Here is a 20,638-nt window from a genome sequence, read left to right as displayed (position 1 = left end):
TTTAGTTGCGCATTAAAAAAAAATATAACACTTCTGTTCTTTTCAAGCTTATACATATTTCACATATACCAGATACAGTCCACTACCCAAACAAATGGTACATTAAGGCTTAGCCCTCATTCACACCTGACCGTTTTGTAGGGCGTTCTACGCTCGACGAACGCTCTACAAAACGGTCAAAAATATAAATTGCATTGTAGTCAATGCCCTCGTTCCCACCTTGCCGTATTTCCGCCCGTCCCTAACGCCCTACAAAACGGCCCACTCCTGAAAAGGTCCCGGGACTACTTTGGGCCGTTTTGTAGGGCGTTTTCCATTGGGATACAGCCAAGTAGCCTTCGGAATCGCGCTACTTTTTACCGCGAATCGCGGTAAAAAACCTGCGCGACAGACTCGCATATTACAATACGCCTAGGTGTGAATGGGGCCTTACAGGGCTGCTGGTTTTTCTGATTTCCCCAGAATGCATACAATTTTTTCATTTTTTTCTTGGGCCAATAACAGGGTTGCCAGGCATTACCCAAACCATTCAACACGGTTTTGCATCACTTGCTGTTCTAATACATGTTTTTCTGGACCTTGGTTCATATTACCATTGACATCAATTGGACTTCCAGTTCAGAAATTTAGATTCAGCGGCTTACAAATATTTTTTTTTTAAAGTAAGGCCGAGCCTCAACTGACTGAACTTTTTAGAAGCTTACTCATCTCTAGTCAGAAGTAAAAAAGGTACATGAAATGTGGAGATTAACAAGCCTTCTAAAATGACTACCAGCTTTACAACATCCAAAAAGATTGTAAATTCATACATGTTTGGTTTGCTTTAAATAGCATAACAGCCACTAAATAAGACCAGTAAAAACTTGAACATCTTTGCACAGCACACTGTATCAAAGCATCCCCATCTAAGATGTGTGAAAAGACAACAGTTAATCTCGCATTCACCAAATATGCTGCATTCACTGCAGGTGAAGCTTTGAGGCGCATGCATTTTAAATGGCAATGATTAATTTGCTACCTTGTCAGTGTTGGTTGAAAGTCGCATTCACCGCTCTATAAATATACCCCACAATGTTATTAAAATTGACATACTATATTGGAAATGCAGAGCCAACACCACAACATACCTTAGGAATAATATAAAAGAGTCTCTGGCCTAACATATCCCATTGCGCCCACACAAAGTCTTCAGCTATTCTGTCCTTAAGGATCGGTCCTGAGTTTTTAATGACCTGTAGCAAAGAAAATAATCCACATTAAACTACAAATGCATCAGTAAGTCATATCTACATAAACAGACATCTTGATGAAGTTATCACACACTTGTAATATCACTTGTTTAGCGCTCCAGAATAAAAACAACTCTAATGATCAACTTGGCTGGCTTTTGAAATATAAACCTTAAACATTTTGAAAGATAACATTCAGTTATTACGCTGGGCAGTGATCCTGCCCAGCGCCGACTACAAGAGGCACCGCGTGAGGCAACAGGGATCGGAGTGAAACTGTGAGTGAGGGAAGCTGGGACGGGGCTGGCTGTAATCCTATTGCTATAGTGTACTGTATATGTAGTACATATATACAGCATACACCTCCACTACAATGCAGCAATAGAGTTCCAATTCTGCCCTGCTAACTTGAATACAATAACTATGTAACTTACATGTACAGTTTGTTAAAAAAAGCATATATTGATTCACAGATACTGTAACTAAACCAACCCTGACCCGGTCTTAAAAGTTATTACTTTGGCTGTTACATATTCTGTTGTGACCACTGTACCAGTAGAGATTTTCACATGCATAAGATGCCCATGCAATATATGTAACAAAATGTGAGCACACTGGAAACTTACCACTTTATCTTCATTCTCTGTGTCTATATGAAACTGTTCAATATCTGCAAAGAAAATGACATGGTCATTTATAATTCCTATGCTCTATCTTCTATTGAAACACAGCATGGAATTCCAACTAGCACTCAGTCCTTCCCCAATTACAGGATATCTGACCTTTTAAACAAAACTGCCTCTAAATGTACAGAATTCCTTTTTCAACTTGGCCAAAAACACTACAGAAAAATCACCGGGTTGGCAAAGAAAAAAAATAAAAAAGGGAGCTGCTTATAAACACTGTAGCAAAAACACATTTCCACAGGAATGGAGAAATTGCACATGCTGGCTCTTCAGACTCAGGAAATATTAAACATGGAATTTAACTAATGGCTATGAACAATTTCTCCCATGATGAAAACCTTCTCTCCTGTTTTAATAAATAGGTTCCTAGTTTTCTTAGGACTAAAGAGCAAATGAGGGTGGGGGATGAAGAACGCAAACAAAAAATCCTAAATCTATGAAGAGCTATGTTTAAACAGCAAGGCCAAAATGCTTTCCAGTTTACTCATACCGTAAAAACGCTGTCCGAATACCGATACAAGCATCAGTATCGGGACCGATAGAGGGCATTTTGACAAGTACTTGTCAAAACACACCGAAGGTTGCGCTATGCTTTTTTTTCTTTACTTACCTTGCCGCGCCGAGTGTCTCGTCACTGCTGCTCCGGTGGGCGGCGCTCCAGATGGGGTCCTAATTTAGGTGGCCAGCGACTGCCCAGAGGACCCCACCTGGAGCGCTGCCCACCCGAACAGCATTGACGCGACGCTCCTTCAGCTCAGCACCGACGATGTCCTCGCGTGAGGAAAATCGTTTGGCACATCGTGAGGCAGCGCGATCGAGGCAACAGATAGTGAGACTGGGCCTAGGCTTAAGTGGGAAGTTGTGTGAACAACAGGAATCTACTGCTGCAGTGTATTGGGAATATGTACTGTACATGTACTACATATAGAATACACTGCAATAGATTTACAATTCTCCCCTGCTAAAATGAATGGGTTAAATGATCCATATGTAGCCCTGTACTATGGATCATTTAACCTATTCATGTTAGCAGTGCAGAATTGTAACTATTGCTGCAGTGTATTCTATATGTAGTACATATTTCTTTGCACAGCACACTGTATCAAAGCATCCCCATCTAAGATGTGTGAAAAGACAACAGTTAATCTCGCATTCACCAAATATGCTGCATTCACTGCAGGTGAAGCTTTGAGGCGCATGCATTTTAAATGGCAATGATTAATTTGCTACCTTGTCAGTGTTGGTTGAAAGTCGCATTCACCGCTCTATAAATATACCCCACAATGTTATTAAAATTGACATACTATATTGGAAATGCAGAGCCAACACCACAACATACCTTAGGAATAATATAAAAGAGTCTCTGGCCTAACATATCCCATTGCGCCCACACAAAGTCTTCAGCTATTCTGTCCTTAAGGATCGGTCCTGAGTTTTTAATGACCTGTAGCAAAGAAAATAATCCACATTAAACTACAAATGCATCAGTAAGTCATATCTACATAAACAGACATCTTGATGAAGTTATCACACACTTGTAATATCACTTGTTTAGCGCTCCAGAATAAAAACAACTCTAATGATCAACTTGGCTGGCTTTTGAAATATAAACCTTAAACATTTTGAAAGATAACATTCAGTTATTACGCTGGGCAGTGATCCTGCCCAGCGCCGACTACAAGAGGCACCGCGTGAGGCAACAGGGATCGGAGTGAAACTGTGAGTGAGGGAAGCTGGGACGGGGCTGGCTGTAATCCTATTGCTATAGTGTACTGTATATGTAGTACATATATACAGCATACACCTCCACTACAATGCAGCAATAGAGTTCCAATTCTGCCCTGCTAACTTGAATACAATAACTATGTAACTTACATGTACAGTTTGTTAAAAAAAGCATATATTGATTCACAGATACTGTAACTAAACCAACCCTGACCCGGTCTTAAAAGTTATTACTTTGGCTGTTACATATTCTGTTGTGACCACTGTACCAGTAGAGATTTTCACATGCATAAGATGCCCATGCAATATATGTAACAAAATGTGAGCACACTGGAAACTTACCACTTTATCTTCATTCTCTGTGTCTATATGAAACTGTTCAATATCTGCAAAGAAAATGACATGGTCATTTATAATTCCTATGCTCTATCTTCTATTGAAACACAGCATGGAATTCCAACTAGCACTCAGTCCTTCCCCAATTACAGGATATCTGACCTTTTAAACAAAACTGCCTCTAAATGTACAGAATTCCTTTTTCAACTTGGCCAAAAACACTACAGAAAAATCACCGGGTTGGCAAAGAAAAAAAATAAAAAAGGGAGCTGCTTATAAACACTGTAGCAAAAACACATTTCCACAGGAATGGAGAAATTGCACATGCTGGCTCTTCAGACTCAGGAAATATTAAACATGGAATTTAACTAATGGCTATGAACAATTTCTCCCATGATGAAAACCTTCTCTCCTGTTTTAATAAATAGGTTCCTAGTTTTCTTAGGACTAAAGAGCAAATGAGGGTGGGGGATGAAGAACGCAAACAAAAAATCCTAAATCTATGAAGAGCTATGTTTAAACAGCAAGGCCAAAATGCTTTCCAGTTTACTCATACCGTAAAAACGCTGTCCGAATACCGATACAAGCATCAGTATCGGGACCGATAGAGGGCATTTTGACAAGTACTTGTCAAAACACACCGAAGGTTGCGCTATGCTTTTTTTTCTTTACTTACCTTGCCGCGCCGAGTGTCTCGTCACTGCTGCTCCGGTGGGCGGCGCTCCAGATGGGGTCCTAATTTAGGTGGCCAGCGACTGCCCAGAGGACCCCACCTGGAGCGCTGCCCACCCGAACAGCATTGACGCGACGCTCCTTCAGCTCAGCACCGACGATGTCCTCGCGTGAGGAAAATCGTTTGGCACATCGTGAGGCAGCGCGATCGAGGCAACAGATAGTGAGACTGGGCCTAGGCTTAAGTGGGAAGTTGTGTGAACAACAGGAATCTACTGCTGCAGTGTATTGGGAATATGTACTGTACATGTACTACATATAGAATACACTGCAATAGATTTACAATTCTCCCCTGCTAAAATGAATGGGTTAAATGATCCATATGTAGCCCTGTACTATGGATCATTTAACCTATTCATGTTAGCAGTGCAGAATTGTAACTATTGCTGCAGTGTATTCTATATGTAGTACATATTTCCAATCCACTGCAGCAATAGTTACAATTCTGCTCTGCTAACATGAATAGGTTAAATGATCCATAGTACAACTACATGTTACGTACATATTATGTACCATGGATCATGATTTAACCTATTCATGTTAGCAGGGGATAATTGCAACTCTATTGCTGCAGTGTACTGGACATGTGTGCTGTATATGTACTATGGATCATGATTTAACCTATGATTTAACCTATTCATGTTAGCAGGGCAGAATTGTGAGCGCCTCCCACAAACTGAGCATCGAGACGCGATGCAGTGATCCTGCCCAGCGCCGACTACAAGAGGCACCGCGTGAGGCAACAGGGATCGGAGTGAAACTGTGAGTGAGGGAAGCTGGGACGGGGCTGGCTGTAATCCTATTGCTATAGTGTACTGTATATGTAGTACATATATACAGCATACACCTCCACTACAATGCAGCAATAGAGTTCCAATTCTGCCCTGCTAACATGCATAGGTTAAATCATGATCCATAGAACATAACATGTAGTTGTACTATGGATCATTTAAGGTCACCTGTTCCTTTATGGAAAAGTATCGGTAATTGGTATCGGCAAGTACATGAGGGGGAGTACTTGGTCTTAAAAAAGTGGTATCAGGACATCCATAGTCGTCATGTAGCACAAGACATCACTTGTCTACAGGTGAAACTCGAATAATTAGAATATCGTGCAAAGTTCATTTATTTCACTAATGCAACTTAAAAAGGTGAAACTAATATATGAGATAGACTCATTACATGCAAAGCAAGATAGTTCAAGCCGTGATTTGTCATAATTGTGATGATTATGGCTTACAGCTCATGAAAACCCCAAGAACCTCAAAAAAGTAGATTATTACATGCAATCAATAAAACAAGGATTGTACATAGAACAATACTAGTTCTATAGTATAATATAATAGTACAAGCTAATAATAGTACAAGCATGCATATGTACTCAGTACTAGGTTTGGGCCCCTTTTGCAGCACTTACTGCAATTACTTTTGCACGATATTCTAATTATTCGAGTTTCACCTGTATACTCAAGTCTTCTGTTCCTAGGCCTTATTCATAGAACAGGATGGGGTTGGACCAGAAACCAAGCCACATTACTACTTCTTACAGTGGTTAGGATAATGGTCATGTAATTATACGCTTTCCAACTGAAAATGAAAGGCCTCAGTATGCCCTCCACATACACGTAGTGGTAAGTTTTATACCCCTTATTGCTGTAAATATACCTCCAAACATTCCGAGTGTTGTATTGTTGCTACCCTTCTGCATATCAAGCCTATGTAGACATTATAGTCTTTAAAGTAGATGAAAAACCCTAATAAGAAGAGTAGTTAGTAAAACACTGAATCATAAAGGATTGTCTTTCATAAAACATGATTTTTACCCCTTTTCATCCTTTAAGCATCATTCATACAGATGTGCACATCCAAGCAGAAACTGGCGCCCGACAGGGAAAAATACTGCGTGTAGCCACGTGCATGCCCACTGAACTTGCACATCCTTACAGATATGGATGCACGCCCTTGGATGCAGATAGGCCATGTGAATGATATCTTATTTGCATCTTCGTGACATTGACCTTTTCCAGCCTCTTTACAGCCATTGCATTTTTCCTGCAGTTTAACCAGTTGACATCCGCGGTGTTAAACCCCCTTCCCATCCAGGCCATTTTTCAGTATTCAGCGCTACGGTACTTTGACATTTATTCCATAATGCAGCGCTGTACTGAAATTAATTTTATACCATTTTTTAGGGACAGATAGAGCTTTCTTTTGGTGGTATTTATTCACCACTACGGGTTTTATTTTTTACTATATTAAGGAAAAATTACCGAAAAAAAAAAAAAAAACTGTTTCCCCTATATTCAATGATAAAACATTACCCAATTTTTTGGTAAAATATAAAAGACTGGGTCACGTCGGGTAAAAAGACACCAAACATGTCAAGCCTTAAAATTGCGTGCGCGCGACCTCAAAAAACTGATAATACCCAAAATTGGCCATAGGCGACGCTTTAAAAGCTTTTACCGCTCATCAGTTTAGTGTTATTAGTGATTGATGGCACTAAAATGGATTGCTCTCACTGCGACGTTCGCGGCGATATGTAACGTGTGTAGCGCAATTGTCGTTTTCGCACGCTGGTGCACCAGACGCGTATTTACGTTTATATCTGCGTAAACGTGGGGGTGGGGGAGTTAAACATTTTGGGGGGTTTTTTTTTACTTTTTTTATATGTGACTTATTTTACATGTGACTTTTTTTTTATTATTTATATCAGTGCCGTCCGTCCGTTTTTTTACAACGGGCGGACGGCAAGTGGTTAAACAAAACAAAAACAAAAAACATCCCACAAAACTCAAAGAAAAAAAAATCAATTAAAACAAAAAAGCATTCGTGTAGATACTCACATTTTTCTTCTGAAAATATTAATAAGCGACTCTCTGAGGATGAATGCTTATCTTCATCAGTATACAAAAACTAAAAAAAAAGAAGAAAATTACAAAAAAAATACTGAATCTAAAGAAAGATCAATTCATACAGAAGCAAGATACTAACATTATTATTACAAGTTCCTATAATATTCTTATAAGCTTTAATGCATCTCAGCACAGTTCAAGGTCTTACTAAAAACTGTTAGTATTGCATAACAAAGTAGAACTTCTGTAAACTAGGGATGCACCGATACAGATACTATTAGTCTGAATACCAGGCATTTTCAGGAGTACTTGAACTGGTAAAAATGACCCCATACATGGCATACCAGTGCTTTAAATTTTTAAAATAGCTCCGGCTGCCCTGAGGTCCAGCGCTTGCCAAGCACCTGAAGGCAGCATGACGGGGACTGCTCACAGCGCTGTTTTCCTCCCCCCCCTGCCCGCATGACAGAGCCCAAGTGACACAGCCCTGCACATCAGATGCAGGCCCAACACTTGAGTAAGCAATTACCTGTTAAAGTTTAGTACATGTGGCACAGATTTTCAGGCACAACATGGGTTCAGATGGAGTTTGCATGGGTTTGTTGCTGTGCACGGAGAGTAAAAAACAAAAACAAATAAAACAGCTGGAAGTAGACTATGTTGTAATTTAACTCAGTGGCTTGTAAAACTGCAATGTGAGGTCAAATATGCAAGCTTGCTGGGTTATGGTTACCTTGCCAAGATTCTTCTTGTGCCCCTGCTAAATCTTTAAATTTCCCCCCCTGAGATGCTCCATGTGCCCCAGCTTTAACCTTCCACCTGCCCCTGCTGAAACCCTCCTATCGAGACATCAGGCCGGCACCACAGAGTATGTAGCAAATTAATTTACTAATCTGCATTGTTGCATAATGTATCACAGGAATTTGCAGTCCTCCATAGCTGGTGGTAGTCTGCATTCCTGAGATCTGTAGTCAGTGGCAGAACTATCAGGGTTGCAGCGATTGCAACAGTGACTTGGCCCTGGCGCTCCACCGCTATCCTAAAATCATTAGTCTGAGACTGCGGATTTGTAGTCCTGTATAGCCAGTTATCATTTTCCATTGCTGTATAATCATAGATTGATGGGATCTGTAGTCCTCTATTGCCAAATAATCATGGATTGAGTTACAGTTCTTCATAATTATAAAAGCAACTGCCCTAAAATCACTAGTTTGTATTGGTTTTAGAAAAAAAAAATGTCACATGTCCTTTTAAGAAATGGTATCGGTAATTGGTATCAGCAAGTACCTGGCGGAAAGTACTTGTTCCTTGAAAAAATTGTATGGGTGCATCCCTAGTGTAAACATATGCAAAGTATATGCCATCTAAACTAGCAGGGGCTTTGTGCAACTGATAAGTTGGGGCAGAAAAAAAAAAAATCCGAGAGATAGGAGAGGGAAAAGTTCCGGCCTGACAAATTTTGCTGCAGTAGGTGCATTGCGGTGCCATTCATTTCAATGGATCACAAATGCACCTCCCGTCTCGTCTGCAGTGTGATCGCCCGCAGTGGAATGTGCAGTAATGCAATGCCCTGTGTTCCAGTCCAGTGTGATTTCAAAAAATGTGCATACTAATTTATTCTGATATAAACCATATGTCTGTAATGCTGCATTTGTGTATTTTATTTCAAATAAAATTATAGTATTCATTTTTTTGATTTTATACGATCGAAGTTATTGGCAAACTAATAGATGAAATTAAGAGTTATCTGCAGCCCTGAATATTATTATTGTTAGTGGATTACAAACAAACATTTCATCCATGATAAAAGCTCTATGAATTAGATACAGGCAGCACTGCAAAAGTAACTCCCTTTCAGACTGCCCCAGTCTAACTGAGCTGTCCAATAAGGATGATTTAATCCTATAAATAATTGTAAGCAAGCTTTTCAAAACCACATGGTAAGGAGGAACTGAAAACACATGAAAGGAAGCCCGTTGGTTAAATACAATAAACACATTATATTCATATGGAATATTTTTTGAAAAATTGTAATTTAAAAAAAGGTCTGACAATAAATAAATTCAGACATATGAACAAAACCACTATATACTGTGTTAAGAATATAATTACTTACAACCAAACACACGGATTCTAGTCTTAGATGGCATCATTAGTAATCAACACACTCCAAGCAGCAAAAATAAAAACTACTAGAGGCTGAACCCAGGTACACCACTAATGATAATTTTACTGCATGATAAAATAACTATGGAAAATATACAATTACTGAATCTATCATATTACTGAAACAAAATATAAAGAATATATTCAAGCTGAGTGTAGAAATGCAAAAAAAAAGAGAAGCAGCGCTCAGGGACCAAAGTGCTTTGGAACTGTATGTAAAGTGCCAATAGTGCATATGCTTCCTAGGATTAAAATAAAAACAAATAAATAAGTACTACTAATGAATTCCTATTAGATATAGCAGTAGAAAGCTTGCAAAAGAACCCACTAAGTGACAGTTTAGACATAGGCTCAATAGCAGGGAACCATTTCCTAAACAAGTGAAGGAACCCACAAAACCATATTTGCAGTCACAAAGAAAGTCAAAGCTGCTCAAACAGGAAGACAAAAACAGCTTTGTTTTATTTTAGCACATAAAATACGATTCCAGGGTTTTGTCAATCAATTATTTTATAAAACATACCTACTCTCAAGTTTTAATTTAGAATTAATTCATGGACTTCATAAAAATTCAGATTAAATAAAGTGATCAACGACAGTTTGGTAAATGTCTTCTACTTGCCTGTACTCGGACACTGCTATCCACAGCTTTGAGAACTTTAAGATTGTTGGCAGGCCTAATTTCAATAAGGAGAGCCAAATACTTGGAAACTAGAGGAGATGAAGAACATATCATTACTAGTATGTAGAAATGTATTTAGAAAAAAAAAACTATAAAAACAGTAGTGACAAAACATACTGCTATTTCACGCATTTGTCTTGACATAGTCTTGCCCAAGAAGCAAAACATTCTTAGAGTTAGTAAAGGGTAAAAAAAAAGTACCAACTTCTCTTCTCTACTGTTTTAAATAAAACAAACAAAAAACCATAAAATAGTATTATCTAGACGTGAAGGTCCATTATAAGCCGACGCCAAATCATAACTAAAATAAATACTAACGATAATCCATGTGTTTTTAATATTCGGTTTTATCTAAACATTTCAGAATGACAGCTTAACAAAGAATTGTGGAAATGTTATGCATGTATACAAACACACAGCTGAAAAACAGGATAGTCTGTGGTTAAATGTGAAATTAGTAGAATGGAACTGAAAGTTTGTTTATTGTAAGGCCATGAACAAAAAAATGTTTTTGCGTAAATAAAAAAAAAAAAAGCTACATTGGAATGGTTTATAAAAACCTGGGTACAATCACCAACACTCTTCCTCAATGTATACTACCCTGGCTATGGGTACAGAGAGTAAATGCAAAAGTGATTTTTATGAGGGGGGGAATAAAAAAAATTTAAAAATATTTGAGGGATCGGATCTCCAGAAATGTGTGGGAGGAGCAGGATTGGTCTTCTATAGCAGGGGTAGCTAAACTCGAGCCGTCCAGATGTGAAAAAAACTACAAGTCACATCAAGTTTTGCAAGTCTGAGACAGCCACATACACGACTTCCTGAGTCAGATGCGTGATAGGATTTGTAGTTTCACCACAGCTGGAGGGCTGATGTTTAGCTACCCCTGCTCTATGCGAATCAATGGATGAATGCTTGATACAATCAACGATTTGCCCTCCCCAGATAGTGGATCTCAAAAGCAAACTCAGGCCTGGGGTTCCAACTATTGTTGCATTATAAATACGGATCTTGGAATGGAGATCTGTATTGTTTGGTGAATACAATTGTGACATTTGTTTTCTATTGTGAATTACTGATAGAACAGTCTCAAACTATAACACAATATGGAAAATAAGCTTACACAGTAATAAGAAATGCAAGTAACATAAATCCATGCATTCACTATAACGAAAGAGCTTCAGGCTCAAGCACTGAGCAACAAAAGTAGTGTTAAGAAATAGAAGATCTTCGAAAGGTCATAAGATGACTGACAATAAGATACTATGGGAACAGTATGCCTAAAGACATAATTAACCATTTCACCTTTGAATCCTATATACCCCCTATGGACCAGAGCAAAGTTTACATCAGCAACAATTTTAATGAAGTATTTGTCATTACTTAAAAACAAGTAAAAAAATAGATCTTTTTTTACAAGCAGAGCTTTCTTTTGGTATCATCGTCTTACATTAAAAAAAAACAAAAAAACACACCACACATAACTTTCAGTTTTATCTGTTAGTTAAAAACAATAGGGTTCATGCATAGTGGTAGCGTTTTCCACACGGAAAACAGGGCAAACTTTAACATATGCGCGGATTCCACACGTTTGCGGCTATTACTAGCGCCAGAACGTGCGGAATCCTCCCATAAAATCATGCTTGGACTATTTTGCGGGACAAGCGGTTTTGTACCGTGCGCCTGCTGCAATAGTCTGAACAATGCACATTGCAATGCATTGTTTTTTATGTTTACCTCGGTTCCGCGCATATGCGTACGGCCGAATACGTGCAGAAACCCGCTCTTGTGTGAATAGAGCCTTACTGTAGTGAAACTACAAGACTCATGAGGCACTGCAAGACTGACAGCCACAGGCATGACTCCCAGATGCATGATGGGATTTAGTTTCATTTGGAGTGCTTATTAATAAAATGCATATTACACAAGAAAACAGTGTTATGGGGAAATTGGAAAAAAAAAAAAAAGTATTCATGCAGCCATTGGCAAGTGATTAGCAGTCAAATATCCACATTTCTGGCATGTTCTATTGACATATTGACATCTAAAAAGGCTGCACACATTTAAAATGGCCATCTATCTTTTAAATATACTGTATCTTTACGGACCCCGACAGACATAGGCTTCGTCTAATTAGAGAAATGCTGTAATTCTGAGTGATCTGTGCTCAAGGGTACATTCTGTTTAAGAGCGTAAATGCTCAACAATTTCCATCAAAGACATACATAGCACACTAATCAGTCCTCCATAAAGATAAATATATTCATAATGAAACATTTTCAAAAGATTAGGCGATGTATATGAAACCACAATATTTGCTACTTTGCACAGGGTATGATACGAAGTATGCCACTACCTGGTGAAAGTACTCGACTCGGCACTTCGCATGATGAATTGCAATAGCTTAACGCTGAAAAAAAGACAAAAACAAAAAAAAACAGGGTCAGCATGACATGGTGACATGTAAACAAAAGGTTTAAAAATTAAAAAAATACTGACATATTTTAAAAGTATTTGTTTTTTTCAAGAACAACTTGACTAAAGCTCAGCTCCAAGTATATATACTTACATTGGTCCAGCTTCCGCCAGTGTGTGTATGTATGCATTTTAATATTTTTTTACCTGGAAGGTCCACAGGGATCCTGTAAAAACTTCACAGCTACTACAGTGCTTTACATTGATCTTTTAAGTCATGTACTGCGAATTGCCCTCTGCTGTTAAAACACTGAGGGTCGCTCACTCAGCACAGCGGCCATTCGTTAAATTAGTATTATTGCGAATGAATACTAGCCAAGTTGGACATAGGGCATTGCCAAAATGTTAAGACACATCCCCACTGCAGTGCTGCCGCTGCTTACATTCCAAGTGTTCATTTCAGCGCCAACTCTGGCAACAAATAACATTTTGGATAGCTTTTTTTACCGTGTAAACTTTTATTGATGGACTGTGCACTTTCCTGCAAACCACTTTACATGCTACACTTACCTTACCTAAAAAGGACTGGTAACTTTCCAAAGGTAATCTGAGCACGTATAACAGGGTTTTATGAAAGCACAAACTTAATGAAAAAGGGCAGAAGAACACGAGTATAAAGCTATCTGAAATATAAATAATGAAGGTGCCAGAACGTAATTTCAGTTGTGAAATTGATGCTAACAGCAGAAACCCTTAGGACAGAAAATGTCAACAGGGCATGTCCACTCTTAATACTTGTAACTCTCCAGCACCCTATAGCGTAGCAGCTGAGAGCCACAAGACCCACTGCCATAGCTCAGTAGGTTAAAGGAGTGCAAAGCTGCCAGTGCACAGCCACTTACGACCCACCTCACTGCCAATACCCCCCACTGGATCGATGCGCACTCTTGCACTTGACGCCACTGCAATGGTGCAGAATCTTGCTCACTGGGTGCACACTTTTTTGCAATCAAATCAGTAAGCATCATATATGTGCACAGTTCAACACCCTCATTTACTCATCAACAATACAGATACTTGCCCATCTGGCAGCAGCTAAAACACACAATGAAGTAATAGCAGCATGTTGATCGACCTGTTACTGTGCTCCAACTTCCTCCCCAATAGTCCTAGTTTTAAACTGACAGCAGAGCAATTATGCCTTAATTGACTCAGAGTGCTGACCCACCTTTTACAAGTGCTGCTTTGTATTGTAGTTTCTTTTAAACTCTAATAAAATATATAACGGAATTAAAGGGCATTTTAATATTTGACAGTATGGTCACTGTAATTGGGAGTCTTTTTTAAATTCTTTATTTAAGAGAAAGTAGGTGAGTGAATAAACCTGTTTGTAAAATAAAAATATGAGATAGTACAAAAAAATTAAAAAATGTCCATATAAAACGAATTTCCTACAAGGGACAACTGAAGCAAGTAATATTACAGATGCATCTAGGCCATCCCATGCAGGAAGGTCAAACTTAAAATATGCTCAATATGAAAGAATGTGCATACCCAACCCCTCCGATTTTTAAAAGATCACAGCAGGGAGGCAAAAACCAAAAGGAAAATGGAACACTAGCATGAACATGTAGGGTGGAGAGAAAGAGGGAGAGGGAGAACTCCAGAGGAGAGAAGAGGAGCATGGTGAGCAGGGGAGAGGAAAAAGGCTGAAAATTAGAAAAGAAAAAAAAAAAGGAAGAAAGCGCTCCATCCAGGAGGAGAGCTCGCCGTGAACCAACCCAAACCAGGGGGCCTGGGATGGTCCCATACCAGGAATGTGCTAGAATTAAGTACCAGGTGCCTCTTCAAAAGCTGAAGATTCAGTAAAGTCAGGGCAACCAGGTGGCCATAAACTTGTCAGGTCTTCTATAAGCATAATTTCATTTACCTTATTAGTAATAATCGTTTCAAATATATTAAATACACCAACATAGTTTTTAGAGATTTGCCCTTCAGAAGTTTTCAGGCTGTAACTGCTAGTTCAAGTTACTTTGAAGGATGTCATGTGCTGGATTATTGATGATAATGTCTGTTATTCCATAGGACTTCCTTATGCTAGGGATCATATGAGCAAGTTTCCAAAACTAAATTATGCAAGGAATTAAAAGAGTTGTAAAGGAACTTACCAAGTAGTGTTTTCTCCGTGTTCACTGAACCGCTTATAACATTAACGTCTCTATCAATAGAATACAGCATCTGTAGAGATGGGAAAAAGGGAATATCAAAAATTTACTGGAAATTTGAGACTGTTTGGAGCAAAACATAGTGGCTTTAATGGAATAAAAAAATCCAAACATCACAGATGTAAAAATCGACATCAAGTGCACAGGGTTGTAAATGTTCTATTAGCGTTCATTACATATATTTAAAAAAAAAAAAGCTTTTTTCTGGATACAGTGGTTAAATGTGCAATTTCATTCAAGTTTTAACAAGTTGTCATTGCTTTCTGCAACACTATTGGAGAGATTTCCCCTCACCTTCTGCAAATAAATAAATTAGGCCAGTGGGGCACGGAGGTACATAAACCCAAGAGAAGTTCTAAAACGTTTTCAATTTACTAACAAAAATTTAGATAAATATATTAAAGATCTGCGCTCCTGGAGCCAATTAGGAACAATATAAACAAAGCTATGAAAAAGGGGAGGACATGTTTGTCACATTGTGATCCTATTTACAGCAAGGTTTTTTTAAGTCATTATTTTCCGAATCACATTTAATGCCATCTTTTCAAAGGATTCTGCATACATTTGGTTTTATTAGTATTGTTTAATATTTTAATATAAAATTTCAACACAATATATTAATATTACTCAATATACTCACTAATAAGATCCTTTATTCACTACATTGGGACAGCTCTGTATTGAAAAGTATTGATGCAAAAGCTGCCTTTTTATTTTATCTTCCGATAGGCTATTCTTTTATTTTTAGATGTGGTTCTCCTTTAAAGTAGACCTGAACATCTAAAAATGTTATTGGTGCCGAAGCAGTACACTGAAAGATTGTCTTGAATTCCTCCTGCAAAATAGCAGTACACTTCCTGGCATGAGAGTATACCTAGGCACTCCTGCGCTTGCAGCCTCATAACTGTATATGATGTGTGGTGTGAGGCACTGTTGCCTGTGACTGATAATTTCAATATTTGGAGTGAAGTGATATTTGGTGATGTCACCACTGTTCTGCACCCATCTCCCTGCTTCTTTATTCATGCGTTCGATCTATGCTTCCCCCAACCTTCCCTGACACTTTCTGACTATATAGCCACCAGTTATTAGATTACCAGTCATTAGGAGGGCAGCTCTGACATTAGTAGGCAAAGCCCTGGCCATACACCAATATGGCTGCCTCCACACAAAAACTGTTCGGCTCAGGTATAGTCAGTAATAGGGAAAAATTAGCTGCAGGGAAACCACAGCTAATACTGGTGAGTTGTCCTTTGCCTTGAACTTTTTTTGTGTACAGCTTCAACAGTTAGGGCCACTTCAACAACCTGTCACCGATATCATGGTTTGGATTGTAAAGGAGAAAGAAAGCTGTTTTGGTTACCGGGAAAAGATAACACTGCCACTTTCTCCTAAAAGGGGCCTCCATACAACCCTGATCTGTCCGATGGACAGGCTTTCTAATAAAAGACTGTGGCACAAACCTGCATGTCTGCATTGGGTGGATAGGCATGGCTGTGTCATAGGTAGAGGGAGTGCTTAGATACACCTTGCCCGACTCAGGGAAGAAGAAAAAAAAAAAAAAAAGGATACCAGTGGAGATAGAAGAAAACTTTTCTAGATGAAGAATCTGGCAGCAAAGTCTGCTGTGGTTGGGGATGGCCAACATACAGTACAAACAAAAGTTTAAAGAACCATCACTGACACAAGGCCAAGGCACTGACAATAAAACCCAGACAAGGGGCCAGGTTGTTTGTATAACTTTAATGCAATGATCCTCTACTGCCAATTTCACATTTAAGCAAGTCAGAAAAAAGCAGTTTTACCAATAGCAAATTACATGGAAATTATAATAAAAATGTTGTAGATTTCAGTCAAACGATTGCCTCACTGAATGGATAGGTACCTCATTTTGATTGGTTAGGAAGTCATATAAGCCAATTTTGGTGACATTCTCAGTCCCCTATGGAAGAGAAATACATTTACTCCACTTAAACCAGTTGACACACATTTTACAAACATGTTACTACCGCTTTAGTCATACAAAAGGATAAACCGAAAATGACACTGATATTTGGCAAAATATGCCACCTATAACAAAAATCAAATTTGCACATAAAAACTGAAATCTCAATGTTCCCCTCCCAACAGCACATAAGTTATAAGTTGCACTGAGTAAATACAGCTGGATAAAACAAAAACGGTCTTCATTTCAGGCTGCAAAGCAACAAAATATGATTTTAAAGGAAGGGGGGGTGATTCTTTTCTATACCCACATATATATATAGTGCAAATTAACAATTAATTTCTCGATTAATCGTTAATCTTTTTGATCGATTAAACATTTTTTGAAACTTTCTGAACGAGCACCAGCCAAGGCATTGGCCTATACACATACAGCACAGCAGTGAAGTAATAAAATTAACTAGGATCACACTAATCCAGCACGTTATTATTCTGAGTTGCCCCACTCAAGCGGCAGCCATATTGAGTGGGGCACGTGAGATTAATAACGTGCTGGATTAGTGTGATCCAAGTTCATTTTATTACTTCATTGCTGTGCTGTATGGGTAAAGGCCAATGTAGTTGGATCTGTATGTGCGTTATAATTAATCGAAATGAATCGATTAAAAAGAATTTCGATTAATCGAACACAAACATTTTAATCAGTAACAGCCCTAATAAATATACATACATACCACACATATACTGAGTGGCCCGATTATTATGACCACCTGACGTTAGTAGGCAAATTAGCCTGAAACAGCATGAAAGCATGCACCCCACATGCATGAGTACAACCCTTCAAGCTGGTGGGGGCAGTGTATGGGCATGTTTTCCTGGCATGATTTGGGCCCTTAAGTTCGTGTGGAACAACGTCTGAATAGCACAACATACCAAAGTATTGTTGCTGATCAAGTTCATCCTATCATGTTGATGGTGTATCCCAATGGAGATGGCTTCTTCCAACAAGACAATGCGCCATGCCATGGTGTTCGTATTGTGCAGGAGTGGTTTCAAGAACATGAGGGAGACTTTACCTTGCTTAGGTGGCCCCCACAATCACCAGATCTCGATCCAATTGAGCATTTGTGGGACGAAGTTGAAAGAGCCATCAGGCAGCTGGTTCCACAACCATCAAATCTCAGAGAACTGGACAGTGCTATTCATCAGGCATGGTGTCCGATTCCAAGCATCACCTTTCAACATCTTGTGGAGTCAATGCCAAGAAGAATCGCCGCAGTATTGAAGGCAAAAGGTGGCCCAACGAAGTACTGATGGGGTGGTCATGATGATAAGATAGATAGATAATCACACTCTCCAGCCCCTTTAGCACACTCCTCAGACCATTTGATTAGTTGTGTTATGTCTGAACTTCCTTCCCAGGCACCTGAGGATGCATGCGCGACTCAGTCTACATTCTGAAGATTGTGAAGAGGCAGATAAGTTTTGTTTGTTTTATTTCATAAGTGACAGAGCATGTCTTTTCTGCAATAAAGTGCCTGCTTACTCCGTTTTCTTTTAAGAATCATAACGATCTGTGCTTGATCAGTTTCAATGGGCTGCAAAGGCGACATTAGGGGTCTAATAGAAGAAAAATATTTTAGATTTGCATACATTTTTAAATGTGCATATACCTTCCAAGTATACAGGACATTCCCATTTCTCTCCACATTAACAATTCTCAGCGTCCTCGAGTACTTTGCCAGGTTATCTGAAATGTAAAAATACTATATTAAACACATACGAGAGAGAAAAAAACACAACAACAACAACAACAACAACAACAACAACTAGGGGTCATCACATGGTTTGTCTAAAGTGTTTTTACTTTCAGCAACGAATCAGACAATTCTTCCTATGGAAAATATAAAGCCCATCAGTGTAGATCATTTACTTCATACCCATCCCCAGACAGCCATAGAGGTTTATCAAGTGGCTGATCTGCTTGAGATCCAGGAAGCAGAGTTTCATTATCCCACTGAACAGGTTTAAAAGGCATTAGTTTTAAAATAAGCGATGCATACTTTCCTTAAAGCAAAGGTTCCAAAACTTTAATACATTGTGTACAGTAATTTTACAGCTGCTATATCAGTTTCTCTAGTGGGAAAACTACGGTATTAAAAGTGTTATCACAGAATGTTGAATTTATCTTGGCTCTGACCTATGCAGTCTCAAATATTTCAAGAAACTACCAGCAGCACAACTCTTCTGTTCTTTCTTCGCTCTAATAACTTCATACTCTAGATAGGCCCTTCTCAACATTTTTACCCTAGGGTAACCCTTGAGAGAAAAAAAAAAGGGGGGAGGTTGAGATTAATTTTCTGATCTAAAGCTTTCTCTTATCACTAAAGTATGGTAACTATCTGAATGACAGAATCACCTTTGCATTGGAGCTTATTGACAACACTAACTTTGCATTGGTGCTCAGTTCAAAACTAGCTCTGCATTGGTATTCAGAGCGGTCAATGGCGGCTTAAAAATAGTAGTTCTACTTCTGCAAAGTTTGGGGGAGCACTGGAACTACCGTTCAGTGGATGTAAACCCGCTGCAACGGTAGTCATGCGGAAGAACCCCTGGGGTTGTCTTAGCACCCTGGGGTTCTGAAAAAAAACCAATTGGAGGAGCCCTGCTCTACAGCAGATATTTCCCTTTTCCCCTGTCTGAAACTCCCTTTCACAGGCCACATTCTATTTTCTTACCCCTCCAAAGCAACTCCAAAACCCACCTTTTTAGACAAGTATAAATACTCAAATACATCTCAATTTATTGATCCACTCTAATCCTGCCTCCAATATATGATGGGCACAAGCTTATCTTATACTAAAACAGTTCCACTGAAGATGTCCTCTACTAAAGCATTTGCTCATATGATCAGTTTGAATTGCCAAGATTTGTGACATGCTTATTTTAAAAGTTGCATAAGCATGACTATATCTTGTTTTAAGTGTATAAATCTTGCTATACAATGAATGTTTCAGTTTCAAAACTAATATGAATGAACAAAATAGCTGAAACATTATATACACCAGTTTTAAGTCTAACCATAGAATTTAGATGTATGAACTTAACACCCTCTGGGTAAACTGGTTTTCAGAGTACTGCCAAGTGTTTCTCAACCAGGCATGGACTTTCCAAGCATGTAACTGCAGACTAATTAAAAAGGTAGGAGGCAGGGCCAGGAAGGATAATACCACACTGGTCTGTATAGAGCCCAACCAGGACAACCAAAATAGGTTTAATAACACTTCTAATCACTCCTGACTGATGACATCTAATGCAGAGCCCAACAGACAAGAGGACGCAAGATGTGGATGCCTTCCGCTGCTGGCTTTTGGCTTACAAGGGACAGCAGTGATTGGCTGGGCTTTCCACTGCATCTGCAGGGTTGTGCCGATGAGATCTGGATGGGGCACAATTTAACTACAGAGGCGCCCACCACTCCTCATCCCTGGGGCTGGAAGTTACTGAATCTCACAAATTTGGAGAGGTGGACAGAGTAGGAGAAGTCTCAGCCTAAGCAGCTGCAAGTTATTTCTATTAAGGGTTATTCACACCGTTGCAATGCATTAGCACATGCATGTTAATGCACATAATACTGCATGTT

At 39.0% G+C, this 20,638-nt stretch overlaps 1 protein-coding gene across 1 annotated transcript in view; it reads right to left on the bottom strand.

Annotated features, from left to right (window-relative positions):
* Positions 1–19,005, bottom strand: part of GSAP (gamma-secretase activating protein) — a 55,197-nt gene extending 36,192 nt beyond the window's left edge. The window contains exons 1-9 of the mRNA XM_018560422.1: positions 18,936–19,005; positions 18,669–18,745; positions 16,937–16,993; positions 14,995–15,064; positions 12,768–12,821; positions 10,352–10,440; positions 7,555–7,624; positions 3,983–4,026; positions 3,255–3,359 (exon numbers count right to left, since the gene is read on the bottom strand). Coding sequence (XP_018415924.1) covers positions 3,255–3,359; positions 3,983–4,026; positions 7,555–7,624; positions 10,352–10,440; positions 12,768–12,821; positions 14,995–15,064; positions 16,937–16,993; positions 18,669–18,745; positions 18,936–19,005 — 636 coding nt within the window. The remainder of the gene's footprint in view (positions 1–3,254; positions 3,360–3,982; positions 4,027–7,554; positions 7,625–10,351; positions 10,441–12,767; positions 12,822–14,994; positions 15,065–16,936; positions 16,994–18,668; positions 18,746–18,935) is intronic.
* Between the last annotated feature and the right edge of the window lie 1,633 nt (positions 19,006–20,638).

This window comes from Nanorana parkeri, unplaced genomic scaffold, assembly GCF_000935625.1.
Source record: "Nanorana parkeri isolate BGI_ZX_2015 unplaced genomic scaffold, ASM93562v1 scaffold454, whole genome shotgun sequence".
In the NCBI taxonomy this organism is placed as follows: domain Eukaryota; kingdom Metazoa; phylum Chordata; class Amphibia; order Anura; family Dicroglossidae; genus Nanorana; species Nanorana parkeri.
Note: the sequence above shows the minus strand (reverse complement) of the source record. Positions and strands in the feature narration are given on the sequence as shown.